General features: G+C 58.4%; 1 protein-coding gene across 1 annotated transcript in view; it reads left to right on the plus strand.

Annotated features, from left to right (window-relative positions):
- Positions 1 to 297: 297 nt before the first annotated feature.
- The window catches only part of SLC5A10 (solute carrier family 5 member 10), a 51,867-nt gene continuing 38,843 nt past the window's right edge, over positions 298 to 13,321 (plus strand). Inside the window, exons 1-8 of the mRNA XM_056135746.1 lie at positions 298 to 411; positions 4,701 to 4,772; positions 5,078 to 5,182; positions 5,419 to 5,478; positions 6,177 to 6,281; positions 12,051 to 12,156; positions 12,317 to 12,397; positions 13,116 to 13,321. Coding sequence (XP_055991721.1) covers positions 298 to 411; positions 4,701 to 4,772; positions 5,078 to 5,182; positions 5,419 to 5,478; positions 6,177 to 6,281; positions 12,051 to 12,156; positions 12,317 to 12,397; positions 13,116 to 13,321 — 849 coding nt within the window. The remainder of the gene's footprint in view (positions 412 to 4,700; positions 4,773 to 5,077; positions 5,183 to 5,418; positions 5,479 to 6,176; positions 6,282 to 12,050; positions 12,157 to 12,316; positions 12,398 to 13,115) is intronic.

Consider the following 13,321-nt stretch of genomic DNA (forward strand, 5'->3'; position numbering starts at 1 on the left):
AGAAAAGAGGGAGAGAGAGAAAGGGAGAGAGGGAGAAAGAGGGGACAGAGAGGGAGAGGGGGAAAGAAAGAAGGAGAGGGGGAGAGAGAGGGAGAGAGGGAAAGAGAGGAAGGTGAGAGAGGGGGAGAGAGAGGGAGAGAGAGGGAGGGAGGAAAGAGGAGAGGGAGGAGGGAGAGCTCTGGGGCGGCCCCAGGGCATTGGCTCCTGCTCAGCTTAATGATCAATTCCACACTGCCCTTGGAGCCCTCCCTGCGCTGCAGCCACAGCCCCTCACTTGGTGCTGCTGCCCGCTGCAGGATGGTGGTGAGCAATGCCACGGGCGATGCCCACATTCCCTGGCCACAGCTCAGTGTGCCCGACATCGTGGTCATCGTCCTCTATTTTGCCCTGAATGTGGCTGTGGGCATTTGGGTAAGATGGAGGCCGGGGAGCGGAGGGGGGAGAGGGGGCAGGCACTGAGGTGTCGGGGGGCTCTCTGGGGGACTGGGGCACGAGGGCCCCTCCATGCCTATGATTGTCAGAGCCCTCCCTTGAGCAGCCACGCCCAGGAGGTGAGGGGGAGCCTCTCAGTTCAGGAGCGAGCTTTGACCTCAGCACCTCGAGCCAGAGGGGGCTCTGTGACCACTGGCTGGCTCTCAGTCCCGAGCGGCACCCCAAACCTACTGAGCAGGATGTGGAGGCAAGAGGAAAACCAGCCCAGGGAATCGTGTCCCCCACAGAGCCCCAGTAGGCCTGTTCTCATCACTGGGCAAAGGCCAGTGTCCCGGCCTGAGAAGTCAGGGACCGCACACATGGTTTTTCCCAGCTGTCCCTGTGAGGGAACCGAGCACCCCTGGGGCTGCTGACATCAGGTTCCCTCTCCCTGACCCTGAGCACTGTGACCCTCATCTCTGGGAGGACAGGGACCTGGAAGGCTGGGACAGGGGATTGGGCAGGTCCCAGTTCTGGCGTCGCAGGGACTTGCTCAGCTCTGGCCCGGGGTCTTCCACCAGGGGATGAATGTGACATCTCTCTTGTCCTAAGTCCCTGAGATGCCCACACAGGCCTGGATACTGCTGCCGTTTGTCTAAGGGTGTGCAGCGACTATAGGTGTAGCAGTAGTAATATAGATAGTGGAGGTAGCAATGGTAGTAATAATGGTGGTGCTAGTAGTACTGATACCACTAGAGAATAACAATGGCAGTAGCAGTGGTAAGAATGTGCTGGTCATAGGAGTAATGGTGGAGGTTGCAGTGGTAATAACAGTGGTGGTACTCATAGTACTGATCGTGGGAGTAACGGTGGAGGTTGCAGTGGTACTCATAGTACGATAGTGGGAGTAATTGTGGAGTAGTAGTGGTAGAAACAGTGGTGGTACTCATAGTACTGATAGTGGCACTGTGGTACTGTCCTCCCTTTGTTCATCAATTTGCTCGAGCGGGGATCAGTAACATCTCCGTTGTGAGACTTGTTGTTACTGTTTTTGGCATATCGAATACTCCATGGGGAGCTTGCCAGGCTCTGTCGTGCAGGTGGAATACTCTTGGTAACTTGCCAGGCTGTCTGAGAAGGACAGAGGAATCAAACCCGGGTTGGCTGCGTGCAAGGTAAACGCCCTACCCGCTGTGCTATCGCTCTAGCCCCAGTACTGATAGTAAGTACTGATACTAGGAGTGATAGTGTTTGTGGGAGTAATCATGGTGGTAGTGATATCATTAGAAGCAGCGATAACAGCTGTAATAAATTTTTTTCTCCCTACTTCCCTTCCTTCCTCTTCTTATTGCTGGTATTGTTGCTGCTATGACCGGATGCTGTCCACCCTTGGTCGCAATGCTCACGTTCTCTCAGGCTGGCTGTGGGTGACGCCCTTAGCTGTGGTGCTCCCACACATTTGTCCGTGGGGTGTTGGGGTGGCACACATTGCTGTGGTGCGGGGAAGTGCTGGGGATCAAAGTGCTGGGGATGTTGTTGCTGAGCTGTCAGCAGTGTGCAAAGAGCAGCCCAGGGATGAGCATCCAGAGAGCTGGTTCCTGGCGCTGCTCCTGGCTCAGCCCTCAAGCCTGATGTGCCTCAGTTTCTTCCAACACACACTGTTGTCTTTGCTTTTCACCCCTCAGAGTTGCTCCTGGGAGCATGAGGGGCCAAGGATGGGGAAATGTGCTGCCCCGCTAGCCTGCTATCTCTCGGAAGCTCCAGAGGTGCCTGCTGTGGGTCAGGCAGGAGGTCGGCGGGATCTGAAGTAGGAAGTGGAAAGGTGGAGGGGGCTTTTCCGGCCGGTGCAGGTGGGGATTTGGTGGACAGTGTACATGAAAAGGTATCTTGGATGGGGCTAGAGAGAGAGTCCAGCAGATACGGCACTTGCTTTGCACTCAGCCCATCTGGTTCAGTCGCCAGCACTTCATGTGGTCCCCTGACCAGGAGTGACCCCTGAGCACAGAAGCAGAAGTAAGCCCTGAGCACTACTGGGTGTGAACCAACCAAACCAAATCAATACAAAATGAATATTTTATGCCCCCTTCCCAAACAAAATGCATGCAGGAATATTCAAGTGATGATTTGTTGGAATCGATCAGAAATAAAACGATGAGCAGAATCCCTGCAAAGGGCCCTCTGGTTTATGGCTCTGATTCAGGGTCCTTGCCAGGAAACAAAGGTAGAAACTTTAGTCTGCTGCTCATGGTGAGGTATGCTCCCGAGGGCAAAGCTAACACGGGCTGGGGAGATGGCTGAAGGGCGGCGTGTGAACTCTGCGTGCAGAAGGCCCGGGCTCCATTCCCAGTCATGCAAGGTCCCACGTGCACTCCAGGACACTCAGCTGAGACTAGCCAGGTGTGATACCCAAACAGAATAAACCGAGAGTTTACACTTGACTTGCAGTTCTATAGAAGTCGAGGCTCCCATCTTGCTGTCCATGGAGAACCAGCTGGGAGCATTTCCTGAGGACAAAGCCAGGAACTGAATTGACCCTGAGCACCACTAGTGTGACGGCCAAATAAAAACCAAACAAAGAGTTCCCGTTTCAACAGGAGGAAAACACATAGCTGCACCACCCCACCTCCCTGGGCAGCCACGGGTCAGCGTCTAGCTCCTTGATCACCCATGCTTGATGTCTATAAACGAAGACGCTGGATGTGGCTTACTGTGTCTGACTTCTCTGACCTGCAGGATATTTCCAAGGGCCATCACAGAACAGCCTGACTGGGACTTCGTTCTTGTCTATAGCTAGAGAACAGAACACAACACAACACTGTCCTCCTGTTGTTCATCGATTCGTTCGAGCAGGCCCAGTAACATCTCCATTTTTTGAGACTTGTTGTTACTGTGTTTGGCATATTGAATACGTCATGAGTAGCTTGCCAGACTTGGCCGTGCTGGCGAGATACTCCCGGTAGCTTGCTGGGCTCTCCGAGAGGGGCGGAGGAATCGAACTCAGGTCGGCCATGTTGGCTGCATGCAAGGCAAACGCCCTACCGCTGTGCTATTGCTCCAGCCCATAGCTAGAGAACATTTTATTATTATTATTATTATTATTCACAGATCACAGATCACAGATCATCCTGTTATTCGTCGATTGCCTCGAGCAGGCCCCAGTGACGTCTCCTTCATCCTAGCCCTGAGATTATATTCAAGGCTCTTTAGGAGAATGAGACCCATCATTGATACTGGTATTTGGCATATTGGGTACGCCACGGGGAGTTTGCCAGACTCTGTCGTGTGGGCAGGCTACATTTGGTAGCCTGCCAGTTTGTCAAAGTAGGAGTGAGATGTTATAATAAGATGTCGTGCGGCCGCAAATGCGGCCGCGCGGTTCCGGGAGCTGGTTTTTATAGTCTCAGAGTCTTGGCCGCTGATGGGATTACACGGCGCCAGGGGGCCAGTTGGTGGGTGTGACCCCCGCCTACTGGAATTTGGAGGATCTGGGTGGAGGATGCTCGACTCCAATCCGAGTAGGCTTGGAGATCTTGGCCCCGGAACCCACGTGGCTTTGTCCCTCTGCCAGTACCTTCAGGTGTGTGGAGAGTGGTCTCAGCATGGTGGTGGCTGGTCCTGGAGGTCTTCGGTTGCCGAATAATAATAATAATAATAATAATAATGATTATTATTATTATTATTGGGCTGGAGTGATAGCATAGCAGGTAGGGCATTTGCCTTCCATGCAGCCGACCCGGGTTCGATTCCTCCGCCCCTCTCAGAGAGCCCGGCAAGCTACCGAGAGTATCTAGCCCACATGGCAAAGCCTGGCAAGCTACCTGTGACATATTCAATATGCCAAACACAGTAACAACAAAGTCTGACAATGGAGACGTTACTGGGCCCACTCGAGAAAAATCAATGAACAACAGGAGGACAGTGACAGTGATTTTGCCCATACTCAAAGGTGTTCAGGGATCACTCCTAGTGGCTCAGGGGACCATAGACAGTGTGGGGAATTGAACCCAGGTCAGCTGTGTGCAAGGCAAACACCTTACCCAGTGTACCATGGCTCAGGTCCTGGAGCAAGAACATTCTAGAGTTCACCACATCATCCCCATTTTCGGCAGATGGACCTTTGGGATGTCTCAGATGTCCCCTTCTGCCGGCGTGGACAGTGCAGCTAGGAGCACATCTGCTCACAGACATCTGAGCTGTCGGGTGGTTGCCGGTGTAACCTTTGCGGGATGGTGCCTCCCTCCCCAGTCTCCCCTGCACTGCTGGGCTCCAGTCTCTGCCCGTTCTCTCAGTCCTCCTGCAGGGCCAGCAGGAACAGCGTTCGGGGCTACTTCTTGGCAGGCCGGGACATGACGTGGTGGCCGGTGAGTGCTCTCCTCCCTCTCCTGCTTCTGGTCCAGAACTGCATGAAAGACAAGACTGTGGCTACATGGAGCTGAGTTTGACAAGGAACCCCAAGCTGGGGTGGGGGGTGCTGGAAACCGTGCGAAAGGGGGCCTTGGGCATGGAATGTCTGCTCATGGTGCAGACCCCCTCACATTCCTGGAGTCTGGGCTCCTCGGCCCAGAAGCAGGGGGTGTGGGAGATTCCTTTAGGTCAGTGCCGAGGTGGGTGTGGCCGGGTCGGTGCAAGCGACTCATCCCTTCTCCCTTCTCCTCTCCACCCTCAGATCGGAGCCTCTCTCTTCGCCAGCAGCGAGGGTTCCGGTCTCTTCATCGGCCTGGCAGGCTCGGGTGCTGCGGGGGGCCTGGCCGTGGCGGGCTTCGAGTGGAATGTGAGCTCCTGGGGTGGGGACTTCAGAGGCCCTAGGTCAGGGGGCAGAGGTGTCCTCCCAGTCCGCTCCTCAGCACCATCGGGCCGCTGGCATCTCGACAGATGGTCTAAGGGTTGGGGAGGATGGGGGGCTGCTCCCCAAAGTCGACGGGGCCTCCAGAACTGCTCCCGCTGTGTCCAGCAGTGCCCCTGAGTGGCTCTGTGGACGCTGTGTCTGTGCTCCTTCTGTCCCCACAGGCCACATACGTGCTGCTGGCGCTGGCCTGGGTGTTTGTACCCATATACATCTCCTCAGAGGTGAGTCTCAGGCACTTGCCACAAAAGCACTTCCCCTCCCACCAGCATGGGCCAGCGCCTGGTCTACTCAAGGGAACTGCTCCATCCCCACACCTTGGGGATGCCTCCATCTACCTAAGCACATAGAGGATGGCATACCTGGGGCACACCTAGGCAGCACACCTGGGGGCACACCTGAGCAGCACACCTGGACAGCACACCTGGGACACACCTGGGGACACACCTGAACAGCACACCTGGGCAGTACACCTGGGGGCACATTTGGGGCACACCTGGTGGCACACCTGGGCAGTACACCTGGTGGAACATCTGGGGCACACCTGGGGGCACACCTGGACAGCACACCTGGGGGCATACCTGGGCACTGTTGTCCTTGACTTTAAGACCAGAGGCCTCTGGTTTCAATGCTTCAGCCATGTCCCAATCATAGCTCCCCACCCACCAGTCTCATAGCTTGGCGGGGTTCATCACCTGTTTCCAACACACCCGTGTCCCAACCACGGCCCTTCTAGCTACTCCTCATGTCCACTGGCTTCTCCCTGCCTTAGTGCCTGGTTGGGAAACTCAGCCTGGAAACCACGGCCAGTGCTGCGCCTGTGGAGGACGAAGGGGTCCTGAACCTTGCCCTCAAGAAGCTCAGCCCGGAGTTCTAGGTGTGGTTCTGGGGGTGCTGAGACCCCTTCCCTAACCCTCTCCAGGTAGTCACCATCCCTGAGTACATCCAGAAGCGCTTTGGAGGCCGGAGAATCCGAACATACCTGTCTGTCATGTCCCTGCTACTGTCTGTCTTCACCAAGATATCGGTGAGCCGCTACCCAGCCCTGGCCAGACTGGACACCCCTGCCCTGGGGTCTCCTGACCATCCCTCACCTCTGCCTGGCCCAGAGCAGGACAATGACTTGCTCAGGATCACAGACAGTATGTGACAGCTGGCTCAGTTTTCCCAGTGTGTTGGCTAGATAAGGGGGGGGGTGGGGGGGAGGGTTGGGGGGTGCGGATTTGGTAGGGGCACTGCTGGTGCAGGGTCGGGGGCAGGGGTCCTGGTGCCAGGACCTGCCACTAGGGGGTGCTGAGAGCCCACTCCAGCCTCTCCCCTTTCAAGGCGACCCAGTTCAGAGCTGGTCCTCGCCTCACCTATGTGGCTTCCCTGGCCTCCTCCCCGGGGACTTGGACCATGTCCCGCTGGAAGATTGGGAGGGCCAGGCCTGTCTCAGACAGTGCTGTGACTGCATGGCGCCGCTCGACCGTCTGGTGTCCCCTGAGTGTGTCTGAGAGGTGGGGGTGTTGTGTGTGGTAGTGGGAGGCCTGACGCTCTTGGACCTGTCCCCAAGGGCCTGGGTCCAGGGAAATGCGGAGGTTCCATCAATGGGGGAGGAAACGGACTGCGGGGCCGCCAGGAGCTTTGGGTGAGGCCTCCTGAAAAGAGGCCCTGAAAGAGAGGGCACTTCAGAGGTTGTGCCTGGGGTGCTTTCCCCTCCCTTTCATGTGCTGGCTGTGGTGGCAGGGACTCGGGGCTGAGTTGGAGTTGTGGGGCTCACACACTTAGCTGAAGCTCACACGGATGATTGTGGTGCTTGTCAGGGGCTTATGGGGGCGCTTGCCAGGAGGTGGGTCCTCCGCAGGAGGTGGGTCCCTCTGCGGGAGGTGGGTCCCTTTGTAGGAGGTAGGTTCTTCTGTAGCTTTTGTCCTGCCCTGAGCGTGGGGACGGTGCTGGGCAGCCAACAGGGCAGCCCCTGGACCTGTGCCAGGCTCTGCCTGCTCCATGTGGAATAGGTAAGCCCAGGGGGTCCTTGCACGTCCGCTGTTCCTGTGGACAGGTTTTAAGGGATCAGCCAGCAAACATCAAACCTCCAGCTCCCCGAGAAGCTCTCAGAGCCATGCACTCACTTTCCCCAAGGCTTCCCTTTGGAAACGGCGCTTGAAGCCGAGTCTAGAACTTTCCATTCCTGCTCATCTCCCTCTCCCACATTTCCTGAGCTTCCCCAGACCAGCCACCTCCCCAGCTAGGACTAGAGAAATAAATCAACCAGGCCTCGGCCCTGCCCCTGCCCCGGGTCCTGCTGTGCAGGAGGCAGATGCACCTGAGCTGATGGCCGTGTAGAGGCCCAGGGGACCCACTGCAAAGACGGGTGTCCACAACTGGCCCACTGGGGCCTGAACTGGCGCAAAAGCCCCACAGGACTGGGCACAGGACTGCCCAAGGCATCTGGGCTGTGCTCTCTAAGAGGAAGGGACACTGCAAGGATAGGCAGGGGGACGGGGTCAGCAGCAGGCCTGGATCCAGGGTCTCTAATCAGATGCTATCTGGGACCTGAGAGCAGGCAGTGTGAGGGGGCCTAGGAGGGAACAGTTCAGAGCTGGGGGACAGAACCACACTTGGCTTATGGGCTTCTTTCCCACCCTGAAGCACCCGCCCCCAACCCGCTTAGAAGCAGCAAAGAAACGTGAGTCTGGGGGCTTCTGATCTCCAGAACTCCAAGTCCCCATATGGTTTGGAGGGCTTTCTGCAGGGAAATGACCTGTCAGCTCTCTGTCTGCGCCTCACACCCCAAGGCTGCAGGGCAGGGGGCCAGAGGGACCTGTGGGGCCTGGGGAGCTGCAGGGGGAGTCTGGTGGAGCCTGGGGGGCTTCAGGGGAGTCTGGTGGGGCCTGAGGGATTGCAGGGAGGCCCAGTAGGAACTGAGGCGCTGCAGGGGGACCTGGTAGGGCTAGGGAGGTTGTGCTGGGCACAGTTCTCTGACCCACTTTATCCAGTGGAGTCTCTGCAGAGACGTTTGTCTCACACGCAGGATCTGTGAGTGCTGCCTCGGGCCACATTTCCGGAAGGGCAGAGGCCTATTCGGGAAATGTTTCAGGGATCATCTTTCCCCATTGTCCAGATGGGGCAGCAGGCCCAGCAGGCCCCCAGGTCCAGATGGACAGCACTGGCCCCAGGACCCAGCAAGTGTGTGAATCCACTCCCAGAACCCAAGCACCTACCCCCAGCCTGGGGCTGCTGTGATGGGGTGACTCAGTTTACCTACCCGTAAAACAGGCAACACCATCACCTCCTGCTGGGCTGCCCAGATGAAGCAGAGAGCAAAGCTAATTGCTGGGCTGGGCTGGGGACCAGTGCCTCCTGCTGTTTTGGGTTGACGCTGTTTGAGTCCTCAGAGGCCCTGGCTCAGGTGGGCAGCCCCAGAATATATCTGAAATCTGGACCTGCCTCAGAGCCCGGCCACTGCCCATCCTTCAGCAGGACGCAGGGACTATCCACTTGCAGTCAGGCCAACTGTGGCACAACGGCCCCCAGACTCACACCTCCCCCAAGACTCAGACCTGGTCCCCCCGCCTCAGCCCCTTCTCGGAGGCCTGCCCCTGGCCAGTCGGTGAGACCCACCCTTGCCCCATTTCTCGCCCAACTATTTCACAGGGGCCAGTGGTCCAGCCAAGTCCATCATCCGTCTCCACCTTTTCTCTGCTGTGGAGGCAACCCCTGCACCCCGGGCTGAGCGTGGCCTCAGTGTGGCCAGTCTGGCTGAGCCGGCCGGGGAGCTTCAGCTGGGGTCCAATCTGTCACAGGGAGCCGGGGTGCTGCAGGGCAGGCAGGGCTGTTTGTGTCCCCCACACATATCACTCTCAGTGCCTCCTGGGTGCCAGGCCCCAGGTGACCGACACATCCCTTGTCCTCCATGATGGACCAATAAAATCACAATGAATGGTAAAGTGCTAGACTTGGAGAGAGGCCGGCAAGGTAGGGCAGGGGGGGAGAGGGGCGGGGGGCGGGGCGGCAGGAGAGAGACTCCATAGCACTGGCCAGTAGGGCAGGCACGGACAGCAGCAAAGGGAAGAAGCTTCCAGAAACCTAAAGGGATGGAGACAGGCAGGGTTTGGGGACAGGTGGCAGGAGCCATCCCCAGACAGTAGGTTTGTGGGTGTGTCTGTGGTGTGTGGCTTCACACAGAGAGGAGAGGCGGGTCCCATGAGGAAGGGCTGGGATGGGCCCAGGCAGGCAGAGTTGGTGCCTCCCCTCTCTTGAGATGGCCCGGGACTCTGGGCAGACTCCTCTGTGCCTGGCGCCTCTCCACCATGGGGGACACTCACACCACCCTGGGCTCACCCCAGAGAGGGCTTCCCTGGCAAAGGCCTGGTTGCTGGGTCTGTGCCGGGAGTCCCACTTGAGGAACTGCAGCTGGGCGGGGGTGGGTGCACTGGATGCTGGTGTGCAGGGGCGCAACCCCTCTGCCTGCTGCGGCTTCCGGCTTCCGGACAGTCCTGCTGGCCCCCTGGAGGCTGCTGCCTCGCCTGTAGCTGCCCTCCTCTCCCTGCCAGCCCAGGGCCCGCTGCCCTCCATGGCTCCCATTTAATTTCACAGATGCGAAGGGGCCGCCTTAAAACTAGGGTGTGGGACAGTCTGCACCAGGGATATGGGCCTGATATGCGCATGTTCCAGCTGCTGCTGGAAGGTGCTGCTTAGAGTCTCAGCCTGTAGCAGGGCCGGGCAGGAGCCTAAGGCCAGCCACTTGCTCACATGCTCACCTGCAAGGGCAGCACATCGCTGTGGGAGGGAGGAGGGAGGGTGGGAGGGAGGGAGGGAAGAAAAGAGGGACGGAAAAGAGGGAGGGAAGGAAGGAGGGAGGGAGTGCGGGAGGGAGGGAGGGAGGGAGGGAGGGAGGGAGGGATGGAGGGAGGGAGGGAAGAAAGGAGAGAGGAAAAGAGGGAGGGAAGGAGGGAGGGAAGGAGGGAGGGAGGGAGGGAAGAAAGGAGGAAGGAAAAGAGGGAAGGAGGGAGGAAAGTAGGGAGTAAGGGAAGGAGGAAGGAAGGGAGGGAGGGAGGCTTCCCTTTCGAGCGAAACAGAGGGGCGAGAGGGAGACTGGCTGAGGAGGTGCAGACCCCAGGACACTGCATAGTGGAGTGTTCAGAGGCCTCAGGGCTGTGAGGTGTCTGGAACGGCATCGAGTCTTGGATCAGCCCAAGGGCAGCGAGTGTCCCATTAGGGGTCCTGAGCAGTGACATCCTGCTACCTCCCGACACCCAACCTGGCAACTCACCTTAGAGCACAGCCAGGCCTGCCCTGGGTGGGACCATCACTCCTGCGCGTTTCCCCTTAGTCTAAGGGGCGAGTCTGGGGGGTGCCCTTCTGCTCGGGTGCTCCAGACTCTGGTGCCTGTGCTAGGGCTGGAGGCAAGGCTCTGCCTGCACATGCATGCACACACACATACTCACACAATGCTCGCGCATGCACACTCATACACATACATAGATGTACACACAGATGTACACACACGTGCACACACATGACATACTGTCCCTATAAGCACTGTCCTGTTGTTCATCGATTTGCTCAAGCGGGCACCAGTAACTTCTCACAACAAATTGTGAGTCTTGTTACTGTTTTTGGCATATCGAATACATCACGAGTAGCTTGCCAGGCTTTCCGAGAGGTGCAGAGGAATCAAACCCGGGTCGGCTGCGTACAAGGCAAATGCCCTACCCGCTGTGCTATGGCTCCAGCTCATGTGACACATATACACATGCATACATACATACATGCACTCACATATGCACACATGCACGCACACAGGCTTACTCATAATCACACATGCATGCATCATATACTCACGTGCACACATACATTCTTGCACACACTCATGAGCACACACCCTCATGTCCTCACACACACCCCTCAGCCATGCATGCATGTCCCCTACACACACACACACACACACACACACACACACACACACACACACGGGATCCTGGCCAGACCCCGTCTCGACACAGCCTTGTCTCTTCTCTGGGAGTCAGAGAAGCCTGGTGGGACGGGAAGCCACGACTGTCTGGGGGCAGCGGGGCCCCGAGATGCCCAGAGCAGGCATGTGCAGAGGTAAGAGGGAGGCTCTGGGCACTCACGGGCTCCCTTGGCCCTGGCCAACTGCTCTGGGGCTGAGACTGCTTCTGTGTGTGGTGCTCCCTTGCTGAGTGAGCACAGAGCACGTTTGGAAACCCGCTGGTGCCATCACTTTCTGGGAGTCCACCACGCAGATTGTGTGTACGTGCGTGTGTATGTATGTGCAGGTGTGCGTGCATGCAGGTGTGCATGTGTGTATATGTGCGTGTGTGAAACTCTCCACGGTGTGGGAAGAGCTGTGGCCCAGGGTCACCACCTCCAGACAGGTTCTGGAATAGCAGTTGTGTCCAGCCCTGGCCCTGGGGACCAGTTCCCGCTCTCCCGGGGGGGACATAGGCAAGAGAACTCTTCTTCCCCAGCGTGGGCACAGCTGGTCCTTCTGAGGCCCCTCTGCCTAAGAGAACCCAGAGGAAGGGGACACCCCGGCTGACTTTCTGAGGTCCACGAGTCTTCCACAGCCCCTCCTCCAAGAAGTCCTCCTGGGCTCCCTACCTGGGGACAGGGTCTCATTCTATCCCTAGCAGGACAGGCAGTGTCAAGGCTCTTTCCTATGGGTCCTGGCGAGGCTCTCACACCAGAGTGCCCCTGCCCCCCACACAATGGGCCCTGGTGGGTGGATGGGGCTCAGGACAGGGGTCATGGGTAGGTGGTGCAGACTCTGGACACCCCCTCTCCCATGCAGATCGACCTGTATGCGGGGGCCCTGTTTGTGCATACCTGCCTAGGCTGGAACTTCTACCTCTCCACCACCCTCATGCTGGTCATCACGGCCCTCTACACCATCGCAGGTATCGTCTGACGGGAGGGCCCGTGGCCAAGTGGCAGCTGTGGCCGGCAAGTGGCCACAGTGTCCGATGGTTTGGGGTCTGCGGCTCCCTCTCACCACTCAGGGTGTGGGACGGGAGAGCTGGCCTGGCCCTGCCTGCTGCAGCTCCCGCTTCCCCACAGGGGGCCTGGCTGCGGTCATCTACACGGACGCCCTGCAGACACTCATCATGGTGGTGGGGGCGGTCATCCTGGCTGTCAAAGGTGAGGGGGGCTGGTGGGGGGCTGAGGGGGAGTGTGCCCATCTGGTCATGCCAGGTCCTGCTGGAAGCTGCCGTCCCCCATCCCCGCCGCCTGCAGGTCCGGGGTGTGGGTGAAAGGACTCGGGATGCGGGAATGGCTGGCGGGGGCAGGGCCCCAGGGCATGCACCTGTGTACTGGGCTCGCCTGCTCGCCCACCACACCTGCGGGACCCCCAGCAGCAGGCAGGCAGCAGGCCCCACCCCCAGGAGGCCACAGCAGGAGCTGGACAAAGACAGCAGGCAGGGAGGGCAGAGTGGCCCACGGAGGTGGAACCCTGGGTGTGACCTCTGACGCACCCTTCCCAGCCTCCAGGTCCCGCCTCAGTGCCACCATTCTCTGCTCTGCCAGACAGCATCCCTCAGGAGCCCCATCAGCACTTCAGGAAGGCTCTAGTGCCTAGGAAACAAATACTTTGCAGCCAGGCAGGAGCCTTCCCCGGGCCCAACAGGACACAGGGTGCCCATGTGCAAAACGCTCGTTTAATAGCATAATCTTAAATACAAATAAAATAGCTGCATTCATCTGTTCTTAAAGAACCCTCTACCTCCAGGCCTTTCCAACACAGGAAAAGGTGAAGGGGCAAAGCTCAAGGTTTGCCTCAGGAAGTCCCCTGTGAGATGAGGGCAGTGGGGTGAGGTCAGGGCCACCAGCTGCTAACCTGCCCCGTCCACCCCCCCAGCTTTCGACCGGATCGGGGGCTATGAGCAGCTGGCGGAAGCCTATGCCCGGGCTGTGCCCTCCAGGACCATCGCCAACACGACCTGCCACCTGCCACGTGCAGACGCCATGCACATGTTCCGAGACCCCCACACAGGGGACCTCCCGTGGACGGGGATGACCTTTGGTCTGACCATCTTGGCCACCTGGTATTGGTGCACTGACCAG

Source organism: Sorex fumeus, unplaced genomic scaffold (assembly GCF_029834395.1).
Source record: "Sorex fumeus unplaced genomic scaffold, SorFum_2.1 ptg000122l, whole genome shotgun sequence".
Taxonomy (NCBI): Eukaryota; Metazoa; Chordata; class Mammalia; order Eulipotyphla; family Soricidae; genus Sorex; species Sorex fumeus.